This window comes from Megalopta genalis, chromosome 3, assembly GCF_051020955.1.
Source record: "Megalopta genalis isolate 19385.01 chromosome 3, iyMegGena1_principal, whole genome shotgun sequence".
NCBI classification, from domain to species: domain Eukaryota; kingdom Metazoa; phylum Arthropoda; class Insecta; order Hymenoptera; family Halictidae; genus Megalopta; species Megalopta genalis.
The window spans coordinates 12,177,501-12,201,451 of record NC_135015.1 but is presented as its reverse complement, the minus strand read 5'-3'; the positions used below and the strand labels follow the sequence as shown (position 1 = coordinate 12,201,451).

At 38.3% G+C, this 23,951-nt stretch overlaps 1 protein-coding gene and 1 long non-coding RNA gene across 6 annotated transcripts in view; one reads left to right on the top strand and one right to left on the bottom strand.

The window, feature by feature from the left end:
* The window catches only part of LOC117229658 (uncharacterized), a 233,565-nt gene that overhangs the window by 16,461 nt on the left and 193,153 nt on the right, over positions 1 to 23,951 (bottom strand). Inside the window, exon 1 of one of the 2 annotated variants that reach the window (XR_004492608.2) lies at positions 9,195 to 9,423. The exons of the other annotated variant lie outside the window; for it this stretch is intronic. This is a non-coding gene — a long non-coding RNA (uncharacterized LOC117229658). Of the gene's footprint in view, positions 1 to 9,194; positions 9,424 to 23,951 lie in introns of those variants that run through there. 2 annotated transcript variants of the gene reach the window in all.
* LOC117229651 (lachesin) overlaps positions 1 to 23,951 on the top strand; it is a 314,228-nt gene that overhangs the window by 112,992 nt on the left and 177,285 nt on the right. For all 4 annotated transcript variants that reach the window (XR_004492603.2, XM_033486268.2, XM_033486270.2 and 1 more), the window contains one exon: positions 23,261 to 23,434. Coding sequence is in view for 3 of the 4 variants with exons in the window: in XM_033486268.2 (XP_033342159.1) it covers positions 23,371 to 23,434 (64 nt within the window). In the remaining variant the exon portion in view is untranslated. The remainder of the gene's footprint in view (positions 1 to 23,260; positions 23,435 to 23,951) is intronic.

The following is a 23,951-nucleotide window of genomic DNA, read 5'->3' as shown; positions in this document are numbered from 1 at the left end:
ACGCAGCCTGTCGGCCAAGAAGACCCCGGGAAACCTTCAAACTCCGTCTTGGCCCGCTTATGTCCTCGCGGAGCGTACATACGAGCATGAACCGCATAGAGCGCAGCTCGTCACAGACGTATTCAAATAGTTGCATCTCAATTACCAGAGACTCTACATAGAAAAGTCGGGAAGAAGCACGAGAAGTGTACCGTTCGCAAGTATCGCGGTACTTGTACGCTGATGTCGCTTGAACGTCTTTGGACTGCGAATATTATGTTGCTATTGAACAATGCGATATTCATCAATGTTTTGAATGATGCTCGTTGAGAGTTTCACAGTAATTTCTCCCTAATTGGCGCTCAGATTGCGCACAAAATTGGACAATTTGGGAAGTGGAGACACGATTATTATTCGAGCCTTGCGGTTCATTTTTATAGTTACCGATTGCGAGCGCGAATTATGGAGAAATTACTGTACTTCGCTTTGCGTTCCAATATGATGAATATTATAGTTACCACGTTATTTTGACCAGTTTCATAATTTTTATTCGGGGAATATTGACGTAACGATGCTTTTTAAAGGAAATGATCGATTTAACCTTTTAATTCCATTATAAATTGTAATAAATATAGTCCGATTGAATTCCGTTTTGTCATTCTTATAAATAGATGGCGGATTTCATGCATTTATTTCAAAAATTTATAAGACGAATCCGGAATAGCGAAGATACTGGATGAACTTAAGATCACTGTTACATTATTTTCGAACGAATAATGCTATTGAAGGAAGAAATTCAGTTTTCTTTAGTTCATAAAATTCAAGTAGTATGTTTAAAGTAGCGTAACTTCGATTATATTTTCAACGTTCTTACGTTCTACGTAATGAATTTTTCAATTCGAGCAATTCACGTGCGACAGATTTTGTCGGACGATATTCGACGGCCAGCTTTGTAACCTCTTGCTGCAGTAGATTGTACACATTTTAATCTGATGTGCTTTTCATGTTCTGCGGGACGTGTGCTCATACTACCAAGTTTCTCCGATTATAGGTTTTTCCGCATGAGCGACGTATGTCGTAGATCTCGAGAAATCGAGATCTATGTGATGTGGGTGCGGATTCGACCGATTTTGATTTCGCTATCGGAACAGTACGGATCAATTCGAATAGCGAGAGCTTCGTGATATACATAGGCTTAGTACGAGAAGGTCTGCGATTGTTCATTGAGCAAACTCTCAAAGTCGATTAGATAGCGAGGATCGCGTGAATCGTGTAAAACTGTCGTGCAGAATATAACAGAATTCCGTGAACTTTTGTTGTGAATAGGATACGATTGTTCCGATCGGAACTCAATTTCAACTTAGCGAATCATTGAACAAGCTAGACCTTAGAACTGAACAGGGCGATTCCAAAACCTGCAACGGATGAGATTCGAATTGAACCGAATTTGGGATAAATTTGTGCACGCTGAACCGGATTATGTAAATTGCATTTCATTGAAATTGCAATTATATCGCATTAAGATGCTGTAGTTATTAAAAGTGTTTCAGTTTTCCTCGCTTTCTGAAGTCTCTAATGATAAGTAAGGCTGGCTCGAAAACACCTTTCAACCACGCTTTTACATCAGAACGAGAACTTATGTTGATTCTTATTTCTTCGTTCTGTGAGTTAATTGTATTTTCCTCGCGTAATAAAGACGCGTAATAATCGTAACCGTAATAATAGAACTTAGGGAAGTTACAAATACGCAGAAGACTTTCCAAACACAGCAACGATAAGCAAGAAAGTTCCGGCAATGGCTATGTTAGCGCAAACCTGGCATAGTTCGTATATATTTCGTTAGACCCGACCAAAATTTAATAATTAGTCTAATCATGTTTCGCTGGCTCTGTCTTTTCTAGACCGCGGATTTTATGCATTCGTGACAAAAGTGTGTAGACGAAACACAAAACTTCGACGATACAATCCAAAAATACTTTCGCGTTGCTCTCGTTTGATTAATATTATTGCAAGATAGAATTCGTTTCTACCGAATTTCTGTCTCTCGCAATTGATTCGGCAAATTTTTATTCTATAGAAAAATTCGCACTCTGATACTTTCTGAAGACGCAATGCAGGAGCACGGAAAATGGAATAATCTTGAAAGGTATAAGCAAACATAAATTGTGCTAGCATTTTATCAGTCTTTGTAGAACCAGCATGAGGTAAGACTGATTTGATGCATAGTTCATGACACTTAGAATTTCTGGATCGAGCAAACCCGGGGAAGATTACCGGAAACGGGAATATTTGCTTGGAAGGGATCGGCACATTGCATAAGAAACACGACCTGGGATTTAAGTCAACTCCTCTGTTGGATAAACCACCCTGGCGGAGTCGGTTTCTAGGGACCAGGTGTGACTTTAATGAATTTTTTAGATGTTCCCCGACAAGTCGAGGAACTTATAGGGAATGCTGTGCTCTGTAGCACTATAAAAAAGTGGAGCAGTATATTTTACCGTCAACCGTGGGTAAAATTTATGACACGGTCATGGATTTCTTCTTTTTTTTTCTTACTTTTAACTTGAAGGATTTTAAGAGACCGCCGAACGGAACCGTGTAGTTACAAGCGAAGAATATTTCATTGGCGCGTGCACGCGAGGAAGTCGTAACGAAACCGAAATGAGACTGACTGATCTATTTTTAAATCTAGTTTATAATTAAAGGCTTCTTTTTATGAGATTCTTTCTTGAATTATATGTTGCCTAGCGAGACTACTGGTTGATGAAATTATTAGTATATCTCAACTTTTGATTCTATTTTTATGCCTCTTCGTTATTATTTGTCATTTTATGTCGAATTTTACTATGACGCAGATTGTTCGTATTTTAAATGTTATATTGTAGTACTTTGTTTACATGGAACTTATGAAAGATAAGTTCACTTGTATACTATATTTTTAAATTATATTTCGTCTAGTGAAACTACTGGTAGATGAAATCGTTAGTATATTTCGACTCTTGACTCATTCACTGTTATGTCTCTTCTCATAATTATTTACGCTTCTATGTTGAAGTTTACTATGATGCAAGTTATTTATTTATTAAATAGACTATTCTAGTACTTTCTTACTTAAAATGCATCAAAGGCAAGTTCTCTTGCATGCTACGTAAAAATGATAACGATAGTATCTCTCAATCGAAAGATAAGTCATCGTTTTTACCGTTCAGGGCAGCTTCGCCAGAAGTTCGCCAAGTGCGAGACGAAAATTAGTTTAACGGTAATGGCGACTGATTCGGGGACGGTACCCTAAGAATTGGGTAAACTTTCTATATTGTCCCCTCAAAGGAAGCACAAGAACGATGTAATAAAAGCAAATGGTGTGTTCTTTGAGGAAAAATTGCCCCGCCAGTTGTCAGTTTCAGAATTTCTCTCTGGAAATCGCTCATGACTAGAAAAACCACTGCAATTCGTGTTTATACAGAGCGATAGAGCGACGTAATCAGTTTGAGCATCATTTTCGGTATATTCGGTTATGAAACAGTATATTTTCGGTTGAGACTCGTTCCGCGAACATTTTTCCGTTTGCAGGAGATTTATGACATTTCCGATTAGACTGCGGATTTTATGCAGAGAGTAATAGCAACGCGAAACGCTATATAGGAAGAGCGCCAGAAGACTGAAAGAATATTAAAATTATGCTGAAATAATTAAAACTGCCAAGAGCAGAGATACATTTTTATTCAACTTTCATTTCTTGAAACTGGTGAAATCAATTTCGAAATACATTCGAATGAATCGAACAGCAACTAGTAAAATGTATTATTGTCAAAATTGTAGGTCACATGTTCGATGTAGACGAAAATACAAGCAATGGTCACACCTGTGGGGTCGTCGATTTCAATGAAACTTTTTGTCGCGATTCTAGAGACAAAACAAGCAGACACGTGCCCAAGTTTCCTTCATCGATGCTTATTTTTTACGAAGATATTTAATATATAATTTTTGGATCTCTCTCTGTGTAAATACAATTTTAGTTTTAATATATTTGAACGTTCTGCCTGGTTAAAGATTTTTATCCGTTGACTTAAACGGGGGAGAAACTTATCCGAATGAAATTCTAGTATTATGTCGGAAACAGAAGTACAGAAGATGGCAGTGGGGCATTTATCCAGTTGGAGCCTTTGAATCTTCTAATTTTTCCACGTAAAGGCTGGCAACGTTTCGGCATAAAAGACATCGGAATCCGAAATTTCGGGAAGTGTGCAGCACCGATGAACAACTTCTCGACGTCGACGCGATTTCGATGATCGAGGACCGCGACGTCAATTGGTACTCGACGCGGCAGTTAAATCAAATCGCCACTCGATGTCTCTTTGATAACATTTCCGCGTGCTCGGCGGCTGAAAGTTTCGATGTCCGCGTGGCCGTTCGCGGCGCTCCGATTCTTCGATACGATTTTAATCGCGTGCGTGCCGGGAACGGTGGAACTGGGACAATTTACTTAACAAAAGTTGCTAAGTAATTAACGGGTAATGCGGCCGATAAACTCTATTAATGGACTTTAACGTTCAGCCGCGGACGCGATACCTTTAATCCTGTTTATGAACATCGTAACGCGGAAATAGTCGTAATAGTATCATTATTACCAATAAACGAGAGCTCGTTCCAGCGGGTTGATTAATTTTAATCTAAATAATGCCCGCGATTACACCGCGGCAACGATCACTCCGACGCGAGGAAATTTCGAAATTCGTGCCATTTCGTTATCGCTTCGTGTTTCGGCAGTTTTTCGCGCCGAAACCCTGCGCGAATCATGCGAATTATGGGAATTCTTCGCGGAACTAGCGTCCATTAAATCTCATCAGCCCACTCTCGAGAACATGAACTTTTTTTTAAAAAGGGTCTTGCACTTCGTAATTCGAAACTTCTGACTTCAATCTTATCCTTCGTTCCACATTTCTCTCTTCCTCTTCGTATCTTCTCCAACCCCCTCTTTCTCTTCTTCTTCTCCCTCTCTTTCTCTCTTTCTCTCTCCCTCTCCCTCTTTCTCTCTCATGGTCGTTGGATCCTTCGCATTCTGGAGTTCATCTAAGTTAAGCTCTAGCGATTTGCATTCCACAGCCAAGGACGTTCGAAGTTCGATAAGGCAATAAGTGTGAAAAAGTGATTCCGCGACGGCGACGGCGGCGGCGTCGCGAGCAGGTTCACCGACTTCCAATATGTCCGGCTACGTATAAATTAATCGCGTAAATTCCGATACACGGCCGATGGAAATGAAGGCAAACTTAAATGGAAGAACACTCGACGACGAGCCAAGCGGAAGCTCGAGTTAACACACCGGTACGTTGCGTTGCGTTAACACAGTGGCTGCTGGCTAATGTCGGGAATTTTTCCGTCGACGAAGACAATTTTTCGTTGCGATTCCAATAAACTTACTCATGGAAAAAGCTATTTGTAAATTATTTAAAAATATGACAAGGATAATTATGGGTTATTAATTAATTATTAATACGGTTATGGTCGTTTATAAGTGCATAGAGAATTGTGTATGTGGAAGTTGAAATCAGAAATTTATCTCGTTAATTTCGTTTAATTTTAATATAATTGGAACGAGGATGATTTCAATTTATCTCAATCTACGTTGAAAAATAATTTTGGCTTTTGATAAAAATAATTTTGGCCTTTGAGCGTTTTTTAATGTTCATTGTACACGAGTTGCGTGTAAGCGATAAAAATCATAAAGTAGATATGCTCTAAATAATGTATATAATAAGTTATATGAATTATATTTAATTAAAACTGAAATTCCAAACAAGTTAATTACCGAACGTTGATTACATGAAATTTTCTCGAGCCGCGTTGCCACGATTTTTCCGTAATTAGTTGGTGCACTGATAGCACGACGTGACGCGAAAAATAAGTTTCCGAAAATTCGCAGTGTTCCATGGCAGAGACACCAAAATTCTGCGAGCAACGTTACCGTGGCTCATATCCCGTAGGAAATCAACCCCGAATTCGTTGGAAAATCAACAGTCCTTTTTCACACATTGTTATACATGTATGCTACCAATATATTTTTGCTAAAAGTAACCCTCGTCCAACGCTGACAAAATCCATTTGTCCCAATATTCGCCCCGCGTCGCGAGAAAAGCTCTTTATTCGTGTCGAATTTCGTAAAGCTCTATAATAAATATTTTAGCTAGCCGCGGGGCAAATATACATTAACGAAATTTCCAGCATATTTCCGCAACGACGAATGCCCCTAATCATCGAGCAAATATTAATTGAACATTCGTCGAATTTCACGAAGCTGTAACAGTTTCTAATTAAATTTCCTAAAGCTCGATGTAAAAGGTACGACTAATTATCGGGAACCAGTCGGATTTTTCTTTATCTCCCTGCACGCAGTCATTGTTCCCAAATTCTGAAACGCCATGTCGGTCGTATTTCAACGAGAAAAGAATTAGCTCTTTGAAATCGAATGTGAAATCAATTTTATCGCGACGAACGAATGGGTTCCTAGATAATCAGCTGTTCTATCAGAAAACGGAAATTGAATTTCAGAAAATGGCCACCCGTTAATCCTAACGAGCTCAAGTAATGGAAATTCAAAGATACCGTGACACGCCGTATTTTCAACACCGTACATTTCCATCATTGATGTCTCCGAAGTGTTCTCTATAAAACATTCTTCAATCCTGTTGCGTTTTCTGGCAACTCTTTAATCGATCCGCTAAAATCTCTTATCATATAATTTTGCACGTTAAATAATACACCCTGCATTTTAACCCCCTCCCCTAGGATTTCTTTTATGGTTAGGTTGACTGACATTTTTTCGCCTTTGATAATAATTTCCCTGATAGAACAAGACAATTTCTTCGAGCAAGACATATTTTGTTCCGGTTTAGAAGACAAGATCGATCATTGTAAAGAACACTTCCAGAAGAATTTGTCACATTATGATGTAAATCATGCGTTGGATCATGGATGAAATTATTAATTACACACGCATAGCTTGTGTTCGTCTTAAAATAACTGCTTCAACAGAGCAAAACAATTTTTGTTTCTTGCATATCTTCATTTACTTACATTTCTAGATTTTGAATAGCAATGAGTAACATTGGTATTTAATCCTTTATTGGCCGGAAGTCTGTGAATAGGCTCTTTACTGACTGAGCTCAGTATTAAAAGACAAATCATCGCTTGTTTTCATAAACAAGCAACGATATTGCTATCTCATGACAATTTTTGTATATAAAATTTTGCAACGAAAAGACAAGAAAAACGAGAACTGCTTTACATAATTATTTAGATATTCTAGAAAAAGTCATACAAAATTGAAAAAAAATATACTAAAAATGAGTAACGATTGTAAGAAAACGCCAAACAAGTTATTTTGCCCCCCCCCCCTCCTTCGTAGATTAATTACTATGCATCAGTTACCGTGTCTTTTCTCTTTAATTTTGGTCATGAAAGGACGTTCTCCAGATCATTCTATGCGACGAAAGGAACGATTTTTGGCGACAATAGAGGGGTGGGGGGTGGGGGTGGCGGTTGAAAGAAAACGTTGACGCGTGACGAAGCCACGAAACGAAAAGAAGGATTCGAGTTTCGGCGGAGTCGTTTCATCTTGACAAACTCGTAAAAGCGAAGAGGAGCCGTAAACCTGCCCGAAGATCGGCGTCACTGAATATTCACGAATTCACGGGTGGCGGCGTGCTCGCAGCGGCAGTGGCAACGGAAACGGAGCCGGGAGACACATATGGGGGAGGGTATCTTATATTCCGGGCACACGTACGCCTTTATTCACGTCCCCGCGCGAGCTAACCGAATTCCACGGAACGTAGAATCGCTTTTGACGCTGCCGAATGGAAATGTTGGTCGAACGTCGACACAGGCCCGATTATAATCGTTCCGTGTCATATTTCCTCGAACGGATGCGAGGATGCGCCCCGCCCCGGGGAGCTTTCCCAAATTTGTTTCCAGCTTCCGGCCCGCGTGGATACGTTCGAACTTGCCGGCTCATCGACGCAAAGTTGACTCAACAGAATTTGCTGTTAACATGCTGAAAATTTATATTTGATTCGACTAAAAACAGTTTCCTAGAACGTTTTGGAACTGAACACTTGTTAAGGTATTTGTGGATGACATGATAATTGTATTCCCGTTAAAGCAATTGATGAATTGTAATAATTATATTCAATTCAATTTATTTATTTAATTGTCGGAAAATCCGTTTTTCCATTACGAGTGTATTTATAAATATTGTACTTTTATCCTTATCATAATAAAAATACGGATAAATTTGTCATGAACGTATTTTTACAATTTCGATAGTCGTAAAATTTAATTTGTTCAGTTTGCTAATTCTCTGAATCATATCATTGTAGATGAGCTGTTTTACTAAGTTCATATCTTTCTGAGTAGTATTTTAGCATGTTCTGATAGTTGGAGCTTTTTTAAGAGTATAATGTGATACTAAGTAAAAAATACGTTAGCGAATACTTGATAAAATCGATAAGTTTTTACGAAGTAACATCTATTATACACACTCTTATGAATGCCTCGAAGATGTTATTCTATTATGCACCAATAAATGTCTTGAGAAACGACTGTATAAATTTTAATATAGAAGAGCTATGATAAACGTTGTCTTTTCATCTAATATACGAGAGATCGTTCTATCATATTGCCAAGCTTGGAGATAATAATACAATAGATCTAAAAATACAATAGATATAATAATACAATAGATTTAATAATACAATAACACCAACAATATTGCAATGGACATATTCCGAACTAGTCATGAGAACATGATCATTCAGATAATAGAACAGTTACGCGATTAAAGAGCCTCGCGAGAACGTGAATTGAAATCTAGGAAGATCAACTAAATTTCGGTAATCCGCAAGATGATCGAGAGATGCGCTAGGAATGCCTTTTTTAAGTGAGAGATTTGGTAAAATGTTTGGAATTTAACTAAGAAAGTTTGATGAAATAGCTCGACTGAGCAGTCGAAACAAATTCTCAACAGGAAACAAAAATACAAAAAGAAAGAGTGTGTCTAACAAAGTGCTAGATTAAATCTTTGCTAATTTGTATTTTCTTTTATTTTAAAGAATGAACGAATATTGAATATATTATTCAATTTTACTGATTTAACTATTATATATATTGAATATAAATCGCTTTATCTGAATATACAACGTGTTTAAATAATATAGAATTACCAGAGGTTCGGACCATCGATCTCCTGTCGTCGTTCTTCCCCAGAATCGTTCGTCTCGAACTAGGAACGACTGAAATAGTACTGTTAGCGCAGTTCCATTCGAAAGAAACGAAACAAGAAATTTTCCGCAGCCTCTGTCGCCGTTCCTGTCAGCTTGCATCGCAGTTCCAATGTAAACGCACCCCTACGAACAAAGTAGCCTGTGAACCAAATTTATTCTACAGTTTTTACTTCGCTGTGCATGTAGAGAATATCTTCCTCACTAGTTTAACTACTCGTCTCGACTCATCTTATATGCAGGAAGTTGCACATTCTCCGAAACGAATTATGCTTCTACGTTTTATCGCAGCGAGACAAAAGTGTCAGAAGAAAAGGATGAGTTGTTCAGACAGAAGCGCATTTTTGCGCTCAAATGCGCGTTGCACATGTGCATTTTACTGTTAATTGACTGGTTGCATGGTTTTTATCCATAACAAAATGTCTTTGTTAGAGAAAATGCTTAAAAACTTCGGCATTTGACTTTTAATAATTCTGTTATAAATCGTGTCGAACATTTTTATTCGTTGTTTTCATAATCGACCGTGGTTGTTGCACGTTCTATGTTCATTCTCCAGGGGACACAGGTACGCCTTATATTTTTATGTTAAACTGTCTCTTAACCCTAGAAAGATAACCATATGACAACGTACGTAAAAGATAACCATACGCTTCAGAGGCGCATGCTTTTCTAAGGCGTCAATTTTATACTAACAATGGATATTTATTTAAGTTAATCTAGTCATTTTAAAGGTTTGGCATTATTGTAAAAATAAAATGCATTTATATTATATTTTTTTATATTTTAAGTAATTTTAAACTTAAATCACTAGACCTCTATGAAAAATTAACAAAAATCAACAGTCTTCGCAGGCGCCTCTGCGACGTAGGTTATCTTTCTCGGGTTAAACCGCTCGTTTCTCGACGTGTTTCTCAATCATATGCAAAAACGGACTACGAGAAACTACTCGTGACGTGTCAAGCTTCATAACCCAATACACCGATACATAGAAAAACGGGCTGCGTTCAAAAGGTTCGGTATATTTCATCCGTTATTTTCTGTCACATACGTAGTACAAAGCATTATTTTCCTGTACGGTGTGCTTTTCCAAGGCATGCGCCACCGGTAGATTTAAAATTCGGAAACAGGTGAAAAGTGACGCGATAGAATAGCCTAGAAAAATAGTGTGAATACGTGTTCTGAAACATCGAAGAGGGGCTGGAATAGCGATAGCGAGATGTTCGCTAATTTGTGTTCGACGTTCTAATTTATTTGACTCGAATTGAGCTTTACGCAACGAGAAATTAACAACGATTCATGATCTTTGCAACAAATCGAGAAGAAAACAAGTTCGGACAATTTTCCAGGAGCTTTTATTCCGTGAAATTGAATGGCATCAATTTCGTTCGATGATAAAAGGAAAATCGGTTCATAATAAAATCAGATCGAATGAATTCTGCGATCCCATGATTCAAGTTTCCGTTGAAGGTTAAAAATTCGCTCGAAACGCAGTGGAACGTTCTAATTCCATTGCGCTATATTTGAAGTAAAATTCTATTATTTTGAAACGGTTTTACAGCAACGAAAGCGTCGGGATCGCGCAGGCAACACTCGGTGGCTTTCTCATTTCGTTTTAATTGTAGTGTTACGGGACAGCATGAGGAACGTGTCCAAAGCTGTAAAACTGTCTCGTACATATCCGCGTCCCTGTAGAGTCTATGGTGTAGATTTACCTGCGTCAGCTCTCTGTATTCTTTAAGAGGCATTTGTTAAAGTCTCGGTTTTACGTGACGGTTAATCTAAAACCGAGGGCTTATGGCTCTCTTGAGAGTAATGCATGACTATTGCTTCTCTCCGGAGACAGCATTCATCTATTAATCATTTTCGTATAACGCTTGCAAGCTTTTTACGAAACATTCGCGTCGCTTCTTTCGATGCTTATACAGTTTCGACAAATTTTATTTAAGGAGTTCACGGCGGTTTAGAGGCATGGATAAGTTCGTTCGAAAAGATCTATTTCAAAATGACATCGTCCTTGCGATTTTTTATTTTCTTCTCATCCCCGTATCAGTCGCAACTACGCTTATGCCAATTCGATCGTTTATGACAAGCTCAATTTTCACATTTCCTAACAATTTAGGTATATTGTTGAAACATTATTATTTACAGTAGAAGAATATTTATAAATATATAATAGAAAAAGATGTAGCAGAAAGATCTGCGTGTAAGATCAGAAATGATCCTTTATAGATCAAACTTTTTACATATTTGTAACTTGAAACTAGGAAGTATCAATCTTTGCAAATTAACAACGAACTAACAAATTTAAAGAGATCGTATTCTTTATATGTGAAGTCAGAGTTGGAGATCGCGATGCATAATCTCCCCGATTATGGAGGAGAAACAACAGAACAATGTTTGCGATATTGTAGCTAAAAATGAAATTAGCAGAGCAAACTACAATTGAATACAATTATCTCAGCGTATTCAATGAGATGTTGTATTTTCACGGAACCCTATAGATAATACCCCCAAAATTATACTCCAAAATTATGCTGCAAAATTGTAGGAAGCTTTCCTAAAATATTCTTCCATTAACAATTAAAATATCCACATGTGGAATAATAAACGGCTCACGCCGATACTGCTTCGTATATTTTCGTTCCTTCATCAGACTGGATGTAACAACGTTTATTCAAGAGGAGGATACCAGGTGAACATTGAAATCGATAGGTCACCGTCTGACAAGATGAAATAAAAATCACTCGGACGTCTGCTAAGCGATAATCCATTTTTCGCAAGCGATATTGCGGATTATTCTTTTTTCATTTCTCTTCATCGTTCAATCCTGTTCTCGATTATTCAATTAAGTGTCCATTTACATTACAAGAGACTTCGGATGAAAAGCTTTTCATTATCTAAATGCTCACGTTGCCCGGACTGCTTTAATTCGTTTCCGAAGTTCGATTCTCTTCTTCTTCTCTCTCTCTCTCTTTTTTTCGCTTTGCGAACGCTACGTTATATTACGGTACATTGTAAAACACAAATTACATATTTGTTCATTACGATCTATTTTGTCGCCATCAAAATAGATTCCATTCAAGGCATATTGCCAACGCTTCTCCCAGTGTTCAAAACATTTTTCAAACACTGAAGATGGTATAGTCTATGACCCAACTTTAGTCAATTCTCCCTAATTGACCCTCAGATTGTGCACAAGTATAGACAATTTGGGGAAACAAGAGATACGATTATTCGAGCCTTGCGGCTCGTTTTTATAGTTACCGATTGTCAACAACTATAAAAGCGAGCCGCAAGGCTCGAATAATTTTATCTCCTTTTCCCAAATTGTTCATCTTTTTGTGCAATCTGAGCGTCAGAGTTAGAGAGTTATATAAATTACAATATAATCCGTTATAAATTAGTTAAAATAATTAACGAGTTATAATCGCCAACCATTAATCAGATTACTTTTTGCCCAACTCTGACCGAGTTCAGTGGTGCCTAGTTACATAAAATTGTTTCGGTACATGCACCGCGGAACTTTGGAATGCGAAATTCCGGGTAGATTTTTTACATAATGCATGTAGAACAGGAAACCGGCGAATGCGCGAATTACTCCACATGGCCAGGATTATTATTTCTACGGGGGAAGCGATGATGCGGGCGTCAGGTCACGTCGAATAAAGCGATCTGGAAACTGCGGTGCTCAGGCAATGTTTCAAATTTATTTTCACGTAAATTTCGCCTACTCTTGTACCGAAATACCTGCACGGCCGCAAACGGTCATCATCGGAAAAGTGATAGTGTCGCGGTTTGGTCTGACACACTATACGCGTACATACGATACCGTGCTATAGTGCGTGCCCGGTGTAGGATCAATGGCTCGCGATGAATATTTCAGCTATTTTGGTCGGCCTGCCGTTCTGGAAATTGTAAAAATGTTCTTTGCCAAAGTGTCTCCTTCGAGACCCTCGCGAGTACTCGCGTATGATATTTCAACGGAAATACTCTTTTATCTTCGGCTGGGAAGATGTAATGTTTGTCTTGCATAACGAATAAGCTCTGTTGATATCACAATAGATTTCGTGGTTAATTTAATCGTTTCAGATGGATTTTTATGTGTTTGAATAATATTAATCTCGCTTTAACTGCAGAAATTCTACTAATTGAATTTTTTAATAATTACGCCACGTTTGGAGGAAGTTTAATTATTTATTCCGAAATTGTAACTTTTTTAAAGAGATTAACAGATTATGTTTTAGACGACAAATTGTTGTTTTACGAATTAAGTTGGACATCGTACTATAATTCAAAATCATTCAATTAGCTCTGTTTTATTTTTTTTAAATCGAAGATCAACTATTAATAATTTTTTTAAAAAATGTTCAGAAACTACAATAATCTCATTCATAATCCATCAAATTATGTAAATTGATATTAATGTAACAATTTCTATTGAAATTATTATTTGAAAGAGAAGTATCGAGCACCCATCAATTGAGGCTTACGGTAAATAAACTGTTAAATAATATTGTTCGATCCAGTAACATCTGACTTTAAATTCGTATATTCCGCATTTAAAAATCGATGTCCGTTTTGGCAGAAAAACTCTATAAACACGCTTGAAAACAGCGTCTAGCATCCCACTTAATTGCAGCACATTATGTGGAATGATTACACCCATGTGAATACTTAAATGGTGGATAAGCTGATCGATGGCGTGAAATGTAAATTACAAGTAGGTTCGCGCAGTTTTAATCCCGGTATCGGTCTTCGTCCCGTAGAGGCCGGAAGTAATTGTCGACCGTGTAATTTTCTTACACTTGTTCGACAGTTTTCTGTTGCTTGATTAATCGCCGGGAGGTAGCCACGTGCTTCGCAAGTAAGCACCGGTGCCTGAAAAATAATTATCTCGGACAAATGATCTCTCACGCTAAGCCCATCCGAGTTCCGCTTTAATCTGCGTTTAATCTAAGCACGTAAGCCCTCATTACACATGCAACACGCCACCGCGGATCGTCCTGATGCTTCTTCAACGGGACCTCCGAGTTCTTTCACGCCGCCACACCGGCAACAATGAAAGAAAACCTGACGTTACAGTCTTGACAACTAACAGGCCTCTCATTAGACCGATTATGTAGACGGTAATTGCGTGGCCTGCGATTTTGCAATTGCACGCGCATCGAAACTCGCCGTGCTACTTTCAGATATCGTACTGGCAGCGATATTTCATATGGAAATATGGCTACATAATTATATAAATACCATTAGCATGTTTAAATATTTTGGAAATTATTAATTATGCCGTGCGAGTTCAGAGAGATTGTGTTTTGATACATGCAGATCCGATATGTGTAAATTTTAAAACAATTTTTTGTTTCAAAAACATGTTTGAAAATTGTTGAATCGTGATCGCTGATTTACAAAATACTTCATCAAAATTTAACGTTAATTGTTGCAACGATTTTCACAGAAATGACCGGAAAAAATGATAGACAGAAAATAAAAATTGTAGAAAGCTGTATTAATCTAATGTTAATCTAATTCTACATAAACGAGCCATTGTATTTTATGATGAAATTTTTACCAGAAATAAAATAGAAATACAATGCAGGAGTCACTCGAGACTCCATACTACGCATACTAGTCAAGAGTTGAATAAGTATACTTTTATATGTTATCTTAATTAATCGAATTAATTTTAATTTAATAAAATAATTGATTTTTTGAAAACTTGTAAAATATGTCTTAAACGGTGCAAAATCGATTATATTTATTAAAGAAGTAACGAAGTAATGATAATTGCATCATCTACTGATGCAGTTCAATAAATTGGATATCCTTCAATTCCAAATCGATAATTTTGAATCCATTTTACCTTAAATTCACTTTTCGAATCTCATTCAATTTCTTTCAGTAAAATTTGCATGATTCTCAACGTACTTCGATATAAATAAATAATTTTCTTGGGGAAGTCTGGAGGGATGAAGAAGTGGAAGAAATATTTCAACGCAATCTGTCTGGCAATGATTTACGGTCTCGTTGACGTATTATTATCTATTTTTCGGTTCGTAAACGATGCAATTCTCGCTTCTTCGCGGGTAACAGGGTAACACCATTCCGCCGGAGACTGAAGTCTGAAAGATAACATTTATGTAAATGCGGCACGCTTCTACGGACTGCTTCGAGGCAGAGAAAACATACTGGGAAAAAATGAAACCTTGGCGCCGGAAGAAAGATAATTTTAAATTAATAAGGTTGCCTGGCCTGTGTTGCTCCAGAGAAACTATCGAACGCGTACTGTTTACTCTATTTCTTTTTAGTATGCTGCTGGAATAATTAAATTTGCAATCTCGCCGTGATCGTTTCATCCCTAATAACGATGCAAGGTGTCGATGAGTATCGCGAACATTATGTTAAAACAACTGCTACACAAAATATAGCAATTTACATTTAGCATGCTTTATTAGTTCGTACATTATCTGAACTAAAATTGATATTTTAAACACGCAATGTTTGCTAAGTAAAAAATAATTTAATATCTTGTCAAAATTGAAAGACTTTATAATAAATAATTGTTCTGATTTCGTGTGATTTTTAAAAATGAAACAGTCGAATAGAGAACATAGTCAACATAGATAGGATCGTACGATTTATATTTATCTGGAAAAATAATTTTGTTCCTCATGTATGAATTAATCGCATTTTGATTAATAGCTTATGAATAACTTATTTATTAATAGCATAAATGTATCGGTAGCATTCTTATATCGATTAAACTTAGACGTAATTTGCATTACAGGAACGATTACGATGATCTATAACGATCCTTTGAAATCCAGCCTCTCGTATAAACTTCATTCATATTGATTAGAAGAAAATATTTATTGCAGCAATTTCAGTGGTTCTCGCAAAAGTTTTGAACTGATAAATGATCGTTAGACTACGAACTTTACGCATATGTGGCAAAATAGGAAAGTTACAATTTAAAATGGTGTAAAGATCGCAGACAATTTGAAACGTCGATATATTATTTTTAATCTACTCAAATGATTAACCCGAGAAAGATAACCTACGTCGCAGAGGCGCCTGCGAAGACTGTTGATTTTTGTTAATTTTTCATAGAGGTCTAGTGATTTAAGTTTAAAATTACTTAAAATATAAAAAAATATAATATAGATGCATTTTATTTTTACAATAATGCCAAACCTTTAAAATGACTAGATTAACTTAAATAAATATCCATTGTTAGTATAAAATTGACGCCTTAGAAAAGCATGCGCCTCTGAAGCGTATGGTTATCTTTTACGTACGTTGTCATATGGTTATCTTTCTAGGGTTAAAGGAATAACGGATCTGCTATTTGGTTTCTGTTCCCTGCGATTGATGCGGACTATTTTTACTTCGCATAAAATTCCGCAGTCTAACAAGTCAAAATGCGGGAAATACGCGGGGCACTCCGAATTCGTACTCGCATTCACGAAAAACGTGGCTCGCGGCGATAAAGTTGTCTTTGAAAATCGTCCGGACTGTTAACTCAAGACTTTCTCATTCGCCCGCGGCACACCTTCTGGCACGTACCGTATATGCGCGCACGTGCATTGTAAATATGCAGAGTACATAGGTGCGCGCGAATGTAAATTAGAGTTAACCCCGTCCGACTCTTTTTGTTCGGCTGTCTGCGTGAAAGAGCCAATTCGTTGCCGCAGCAGCCGCCGGTCGCTGCTTCCGTTGCTACTTCTGCTGTTTGTGGTATAGATCGGCTTTACCTTGTCGGTAACGAACTGCAGCATTTCGTGTTCCGTGTTTCGTATTTTACGCGGAGTTCGACTCGCAGAGGACTCGCGTACAGCTCGCCAATCTCGCCAATTGAGCGTTCAAAATTTTTAACGGATCCTCGTCGCGTTTAATTTTTTTACGATTTTAATGCTGCATTCGCGAAATATCGATGTCACTCGAGTGATCTTTTTTTTTTGAGGAAATAGACACCAGCGACTTCGCCATGCTTAATTCCATTATGATTTAATGCAACGTTCATGGTATATTGCTGACATTAATCTGATCATGTTTTTTTTATTATTGTTAAACAGATACTTTAATTAGCTGGAAACAATTTTGGAACAATTTTAAAACTGTTATCGTCATCCACAATTTTATGACGATTTGATGGTATGTTCATGGAACATCTGTATCATTGGATTGCTCTTTTTTTTAGTATATATGTGCAATGAGCATTCCTAAAGCTGTTAGTGACAATATCGAATTTTTATCAAATGTGTTGAATCAGAAGAATGCTTTGTATTTTGTAACTAATGAGTGCGAGGGATCATTTATGTGGAAACAAATCATAGAACTATGAATCTGGAAGGTCCATAGAGATTCGTCGAGTTAAAAATATAGAGGAAATGACGTTTGCGGAAGCGATGGAATTTAGGCCAATTAGAACGTCAAAATAAGTCGATCAATCTAGAGGCTTCCTGAAATCGTCAGGTAATTGGCCGAGAACTATGGCGAGTCGATACTCGATAACAATGAAAGGCGAATGAGAGGCGAATTAGTGCGAAAAGCCGGGATGGAATCTAGTTGTACAGAAACAAGTGGACTCAAAGCTTGTAGTAGCATCAAACCTAGGACTTCTGAGAGCAGAATGAAAATATCCTCGCGAAGTTTGATCTACAAATATTTTCAACTGTTCGCAGTTCACTGCGACATCCAGAGAGTATCGTATTATAACGTAATTTGATTAATAATGTAATTTACGTTGACTATAACAGGGTGCGCGCACCGAGGATAAAAGTGAATTTTCGAAAACGGTATTTCGCCTGGCAGCCTTGATCTCCTGTCAATTACAGGGTGACTCGATCCTTACGGCCTAGTGCCTCTCAATTTTCATCCAAGATAATAGATCAAACGATCGGTCTTCCGCTTTGTAATCCGAAACATTAAAATTTTCTTGTGTCAACCAACACCGGCACTTGATTCGCGACAAAATCTGGCAACTACGTCGAAAGTGCAGACATGATAATCAAAAAGGATTATCAACCAAATTCAGTCGAAACTCTTTACAATCAGTTACAACAGGCTATACTACGAAATGAAACTTATTTAAACTAATGTCAAGGTTAAATTGTCTTGAATTATATGGTAGGTTGTGAGTTCCGTTTTTGTGCTTTTTATATTTTGAAATCGTCTATATAAAAAATTAATCAATATAAATTTTTATAATAATTGTATGTGCGCGTTGTTTTCAAATGGAATTAAGTTTAATGAAGTCGCTGGTTGCCTTTACGTACACTTTAATAATATTACAGCTATGGTCTTGGCGATGCGTTATCTGCGTTCTTAGAGTTCTACGAGTTCTGACCGTTCTGACAGTTCTGGTGGTTCTGACAATTCTGTCTAACGTTCTAGGTGCCTTTTCGCTTGTCGCCTCGGTTTTTTTGTTGATTGGTGTATGGTGGGTTTTGGTGGAGGAAATGAAGCGTTTTTGATTGGAGATGGGTGTGTCGGAAGGAACTTGAGGAGTGGGAAACTGTTCGAAAGTTCGGGTTGTAATTTTTCCGTTTTGTGAAATATGGAATTTATGAGTCGTGTTGTCCGTTCGTCGGGTCGAAGGGTATTTTCGTTTGGGTGCATTTTTTAGTGTCGCAGGTATATCGCTTAATTGCTCAAGGGATGGCCAGGGACGTTCGACCTTCGGTGTTGCCGTCGCAACAATAATATATATGAATTAATATACATATATATTAATAATATGTGTTAATTAATATAAAAACGGTCATTAATATCTACGAATAACAATACTAATATGTAAAAGGAGATTTTAATGAAATTTTAGTATAATATAGTTTGATGAAAAATATTTGGCGCGTATTTTTTTCGCAAACAGTTGAGAGTAAAATCCGTATTTTTTAGATATCTCGGGATCTAGAGGGTGTAGAATTATTTTTTCAAACGTGTGTTTTCGATAGGCAAATGTAATCACATTAAATAACTCCTCAACAAATTATCTGCTTAAACAGTGCTTCAAAAATACAATTTTTTTCGATGTTCATATTCGCTGACTCTGTATATATAGGATTATTTTTATTAATATAGTATATAAGTGCATGAGCAAGTTGTGTGTAAAAATTTGTATACAAGAAAATAGAGATTTGTGTCAATATTTTACTTTTGCAATTTAATAATTTCAATAAAACTGTGTCATCGGCGGACTCAAGATCTGAGAATATTTTCCTTCCGAAACCATAAGATAAGTAGCTAAGATTAATAAATAATGAAATAACGCAATGTGTCAAGGCCCCGCCCTTTTTCATTCCGCATTACAAAACATCCGATGTGCACGGGAGTTATCGCGTTTCACGATGTATTATATTTGTCGACACGCGACACATTTCACCGCGTAATTTATTTGTAGTTAGAGCGTACGCTACAATTTAAATAATTTCACCGGGCACAACGAGCAACCGCCGCCGGTTATGTACAACACGCGTCGCGCTTTGCGTTTTATATTTAACTACATTTTTCCCTTCGTGCCCGTTTTACGAATTGCGTAATCTACCGTCGCGCCCGCGCGAGAAACTTGTTTGAAGCGACTTACGTTCAGTGTATACCGTTGTAATTTTTATGCCGAGACCGGCTTACGAATTTGTTCGCATAAATCGCGCGAAGTGTCGGGAAAGTCGGCGTGCTAATTTACGCTTTTAGAAAATATTCCGTCGTTAAAGCGATCGTGCGAACCAGCTGCGGAAGTGCAACTCAGGAGGCCTAAACACTGCCCGAGCCGTTTTTCTTCTCTAGCCTAAATCACTGAATTAATGAAGCGATTCTGTAAGTGTGCAATAAACAGCGTAATTTTCTAGAGCCACTTGTTTACGTCCCTTATTTGGTAAGATGTGGAATTATTATTTCTTGAACACAGCTTTAACCCTTTCGGTACGAGCGCCGGATATATCCAGCATCCATCCGATGACCAAAATGGACGAGTGCCGAATACATCTTGCATCCGTGTGAGCCATATTTCTGACATATTAGAAATTATTCTAACGACCGTTTGAGTCCCAAGCAGCGCTATCGCGCATTTTTCGACCGTGTTTTCTGAATAATCTATGGGACCCAAACGGATAAAATCTTTTCTTACAAGGATTCCGAAAAAGCAGCTGCAGGTATAATTGTCGTTTGATCTGAATTGATTAAAAAAATTTCAGGTTACATTTTTCTTCGAAACTTGTTCATAGATTTTAACATATTGTAGGCCCTTCACAGATTGTTTACAGGAAACAAAAGATTTAAAAACGGATTAAGCACAGTCATCACTTAACGCTTAAGAAAATCTTCGTACAAAAGTGGACTGAACCTGCGTTATGTGCGCATTTTCGACGCGGCACCCCGAACAATGGGAGTGTCACGGCGGACAGCGCGCTCGTACCGAAAGGGTTAACACTCTTTTCTAAGAAAACGGAACCTGCGCATTTAAGGTGCACATGCGTGTACAAATATTTTTCTGAGATTTTCGGAATAAATGAGAAAGATGCTTTCGAAGATCGCGCAAATAATTCGACACATTTTTGCCGTATTTTTAATTCACAATGATCAAATATTATTGGATTATAAAATCCGGCCACAGGCTTGTGACGAAAATATCGAATGAAATTCTATCTTTTTTGTCATTGATATTTAAAATAATCGGGAATGAAAATCTAAGGCGAAGCGAAGTTTCGACGGAGATTATTCACGTTGCTCGGAATTAATAGAACGATCTATGAAACTGTGTCAAATCGATGCCAAAATGAGAGCAAGGAAATCGTATTTAGCGAGGTTAATATCCCCCAGAAAATATCAGTCGCATAATCGACCAGCAAAGACAGCATATTTTCCGATCCACTTTTGGCTCGCCATGAACCCGTAATTCCATTATCGTCGTTAAAACACCGTGGAACAGAATGGAACAAACGTGCGAAGCGACAAGAAGCGAAGCGGAATGGGCGGCGCGAGTCGAGCAGCACAAAAATGTACGTTTCAGCTTTCTATATCGAATTGTCCGATAACAAACAATGCCTTTCATTTCTTCGGCACTCGACGTCTCGCTCGGTCGGCGAAAGCTCGGCCCGCGGCCATTGTGCCGTTCGCGTCGAGAGCCGAGACCCATGCTAAAGCGATCGCCGCGCGGCGGCGATTAATAATTTACCGCCGCGTCCGTCAACGATATCGATCAACGGATCGAGATTTAACGACGCGCGCGATGTTTAGACTCTCTACGCCCGATGGATTATCACTGTAAATACTTTATCGCAGATTCGACCGTGCCGGGCAGGAAAGGGCCGAATGTCCGAATCTGATCAATGGTGCGCACCACGTGGAACGCGAGCATAAGCGAGCATACTCGCCCCGACTGGCTCGGAAAATTAACAATTTTGTAATACGCGGTCGGAACGGCGTTCCGCAACAAGCAGAAGCGGGCTGTGACCATATACATACCTACCGTTTACTGCACAATCATTTCAATAATACTCGGGCGTTACAGCTTTTCGTTTTATCGGGCGCAGTGCGTCGCAACGGATAGCCGCGCGCGTATCCGCCGTGGAAAATTATCGTACGGAACGATAAACCGGCGTTTGTCTGACGTTTATACCCGCGATAAAGCCCGCTCTTAATAATGCTCGACGTTATTTTTAATTTTTGACCGTTGTTTCGTGAGTGGATCGCGGATTTTATGCATTCGTGACAAAGATGCGTGCCTAGCTGCGGTTCGAAACAGTAGGAAGATTAAAAGCATTTAAGGCGTTACTTGTGGTCTACTAAAATAATTAAATAGAAAATGAAGCTTCTAATTGATTCTTTCTGCACGAAGATCCGCGGACTAGTTCTAACAAACTCAGAAACAAAAGAGAGGAAACACTTTGGTTTGTAAAGAGCTGAACCGAAGATTCATGTCGGTGGTTCCCATAAATCTAGCATTAAAACCGCGTGATCCATATAATTACGTGTCGGAATAATTTGTCAATTCTTGAGAACAAATTTAGAAGAGTAGTCAGAAGGCATTATATATTCTTTTTCATTTGTTCATCACATTACATAAATTGTTTCGGTACTACGAGTTTTCGAGGTTACTGGTTAATGCCCACAATATTTGCAGCTCAGACTGCAGATTCTATGCACTTATGGGAAAGTTGACTATTTATAATTCAAAATACTAGAAAGATTAAAAGAACGATGAAACGTTCGCATGTTATTCTGAGTCGACTAAAATTATTATTGATAGCAAGGACTCGCTATTTCGTTTCCATTTCTTGCAATTGATGCGGGCAATATTTATCTTGCATAAATATCCACAGTCCATTTATAATATTTAATCCAATATCCCAATATAATCCGATGCGGTTTTGCGATATTTTGCCAAGATCGACTAAATATTGCTAAAAGAACGAACCCGGTTATATGTATAGGCAAGAGTTAAGGGTTGACGCGAATAAACGAGAAAATCGCAGCAGAATGTCGGGAACTTTGGGAGCACCGATACCAGATACCGAATCGTTTCTAGTGTTAATCCCCGGCGGAGGAAAAAAGAAAGGATCGATTCGGGAGCGAGATTGGACAGTGTTTAAAACAGCCGGTTAACAGAATGTAAATGCGGAGGGACCCGCACCGGTACATCTGTCCCCTTCCCCGAGTATACGCGGCATCCGTAGTTCGCCTTTGACCGGCCTATTAGGCAAGTTCTGGAGAACACGGTCGAACGTCAACGAGGAGGAACGTCAGCCTCGTCCCAGATAACGATAGCAGAAGTGGTAGGGTAGTCAGTTTTGCGATGCAGGGGCGCGCGCGAGTCGAAAGTTCGCTCGGTGGAAACGGCCGATAAACCGGACCCGGTGACAAGAGAAGCGGCATCCTTCTGTCCTTTCGCTCCAAACAACCCCTAGCCTTGTTCCCAACCCACGCCGGAGGCCGTTCGACGGCGACTTCGTCGTCTACGAGCACACCGTGAACAACGATTAACCGGTTATTGCCTTTTTTTAACGGTGTTTCAGGCATGCTATGCGTCAGGAGACCGGAAACCGACGTTCCCGCGGAAGATGACAGGGTTAAGTAGATAAAAGGAGTAGCTGGTTCCATCGACGGACGATTCATCGCGTTTCCCATGCAGTGCACAATGCTCTGCCAACGCGCCCTTCTCTTTCTCTTTGCTGTCAACGTGCCAATTGGTGAGTAGAATCGAATTAATTCCTCCTTAACGTTCCGAGATTTTATTAAAGTATTCGCATGTCTTTTAAAACGCAATAACTTTTTGACAACCAGACGACTTGAAAACCAACGACTTGAATTGCTTTTTTAGATGTTAAAAGGTCTGCGGTCTACTGGACAATGGCTAAAATACATCTTTCTAATTTTATCATTACTTGAAACGACGAGAAAGATAAATTCACGTTTTTTTTTAACATTTTATCCGATAACGAACGTTTGAAACACGCGTTTTGTAGATCCCGGTAACTGATACGCATTCTGTGAATTTTATCGAAATTTCTTGCTTCAGAATATCGGTTCGATTTCGGAATTTATATTTCGAAATGAATCAAGTCAACAGTGACAATATTCTGTTCATATGAATTGAAGGCGAACGTTGTTTATCAGTTGTGAATATTTAACCATTTATACGAACTCCTGCAATAGATGATTAAATTTCACGCTGAAAATAATGAAAATTAACTTTTGTGAGCGTAG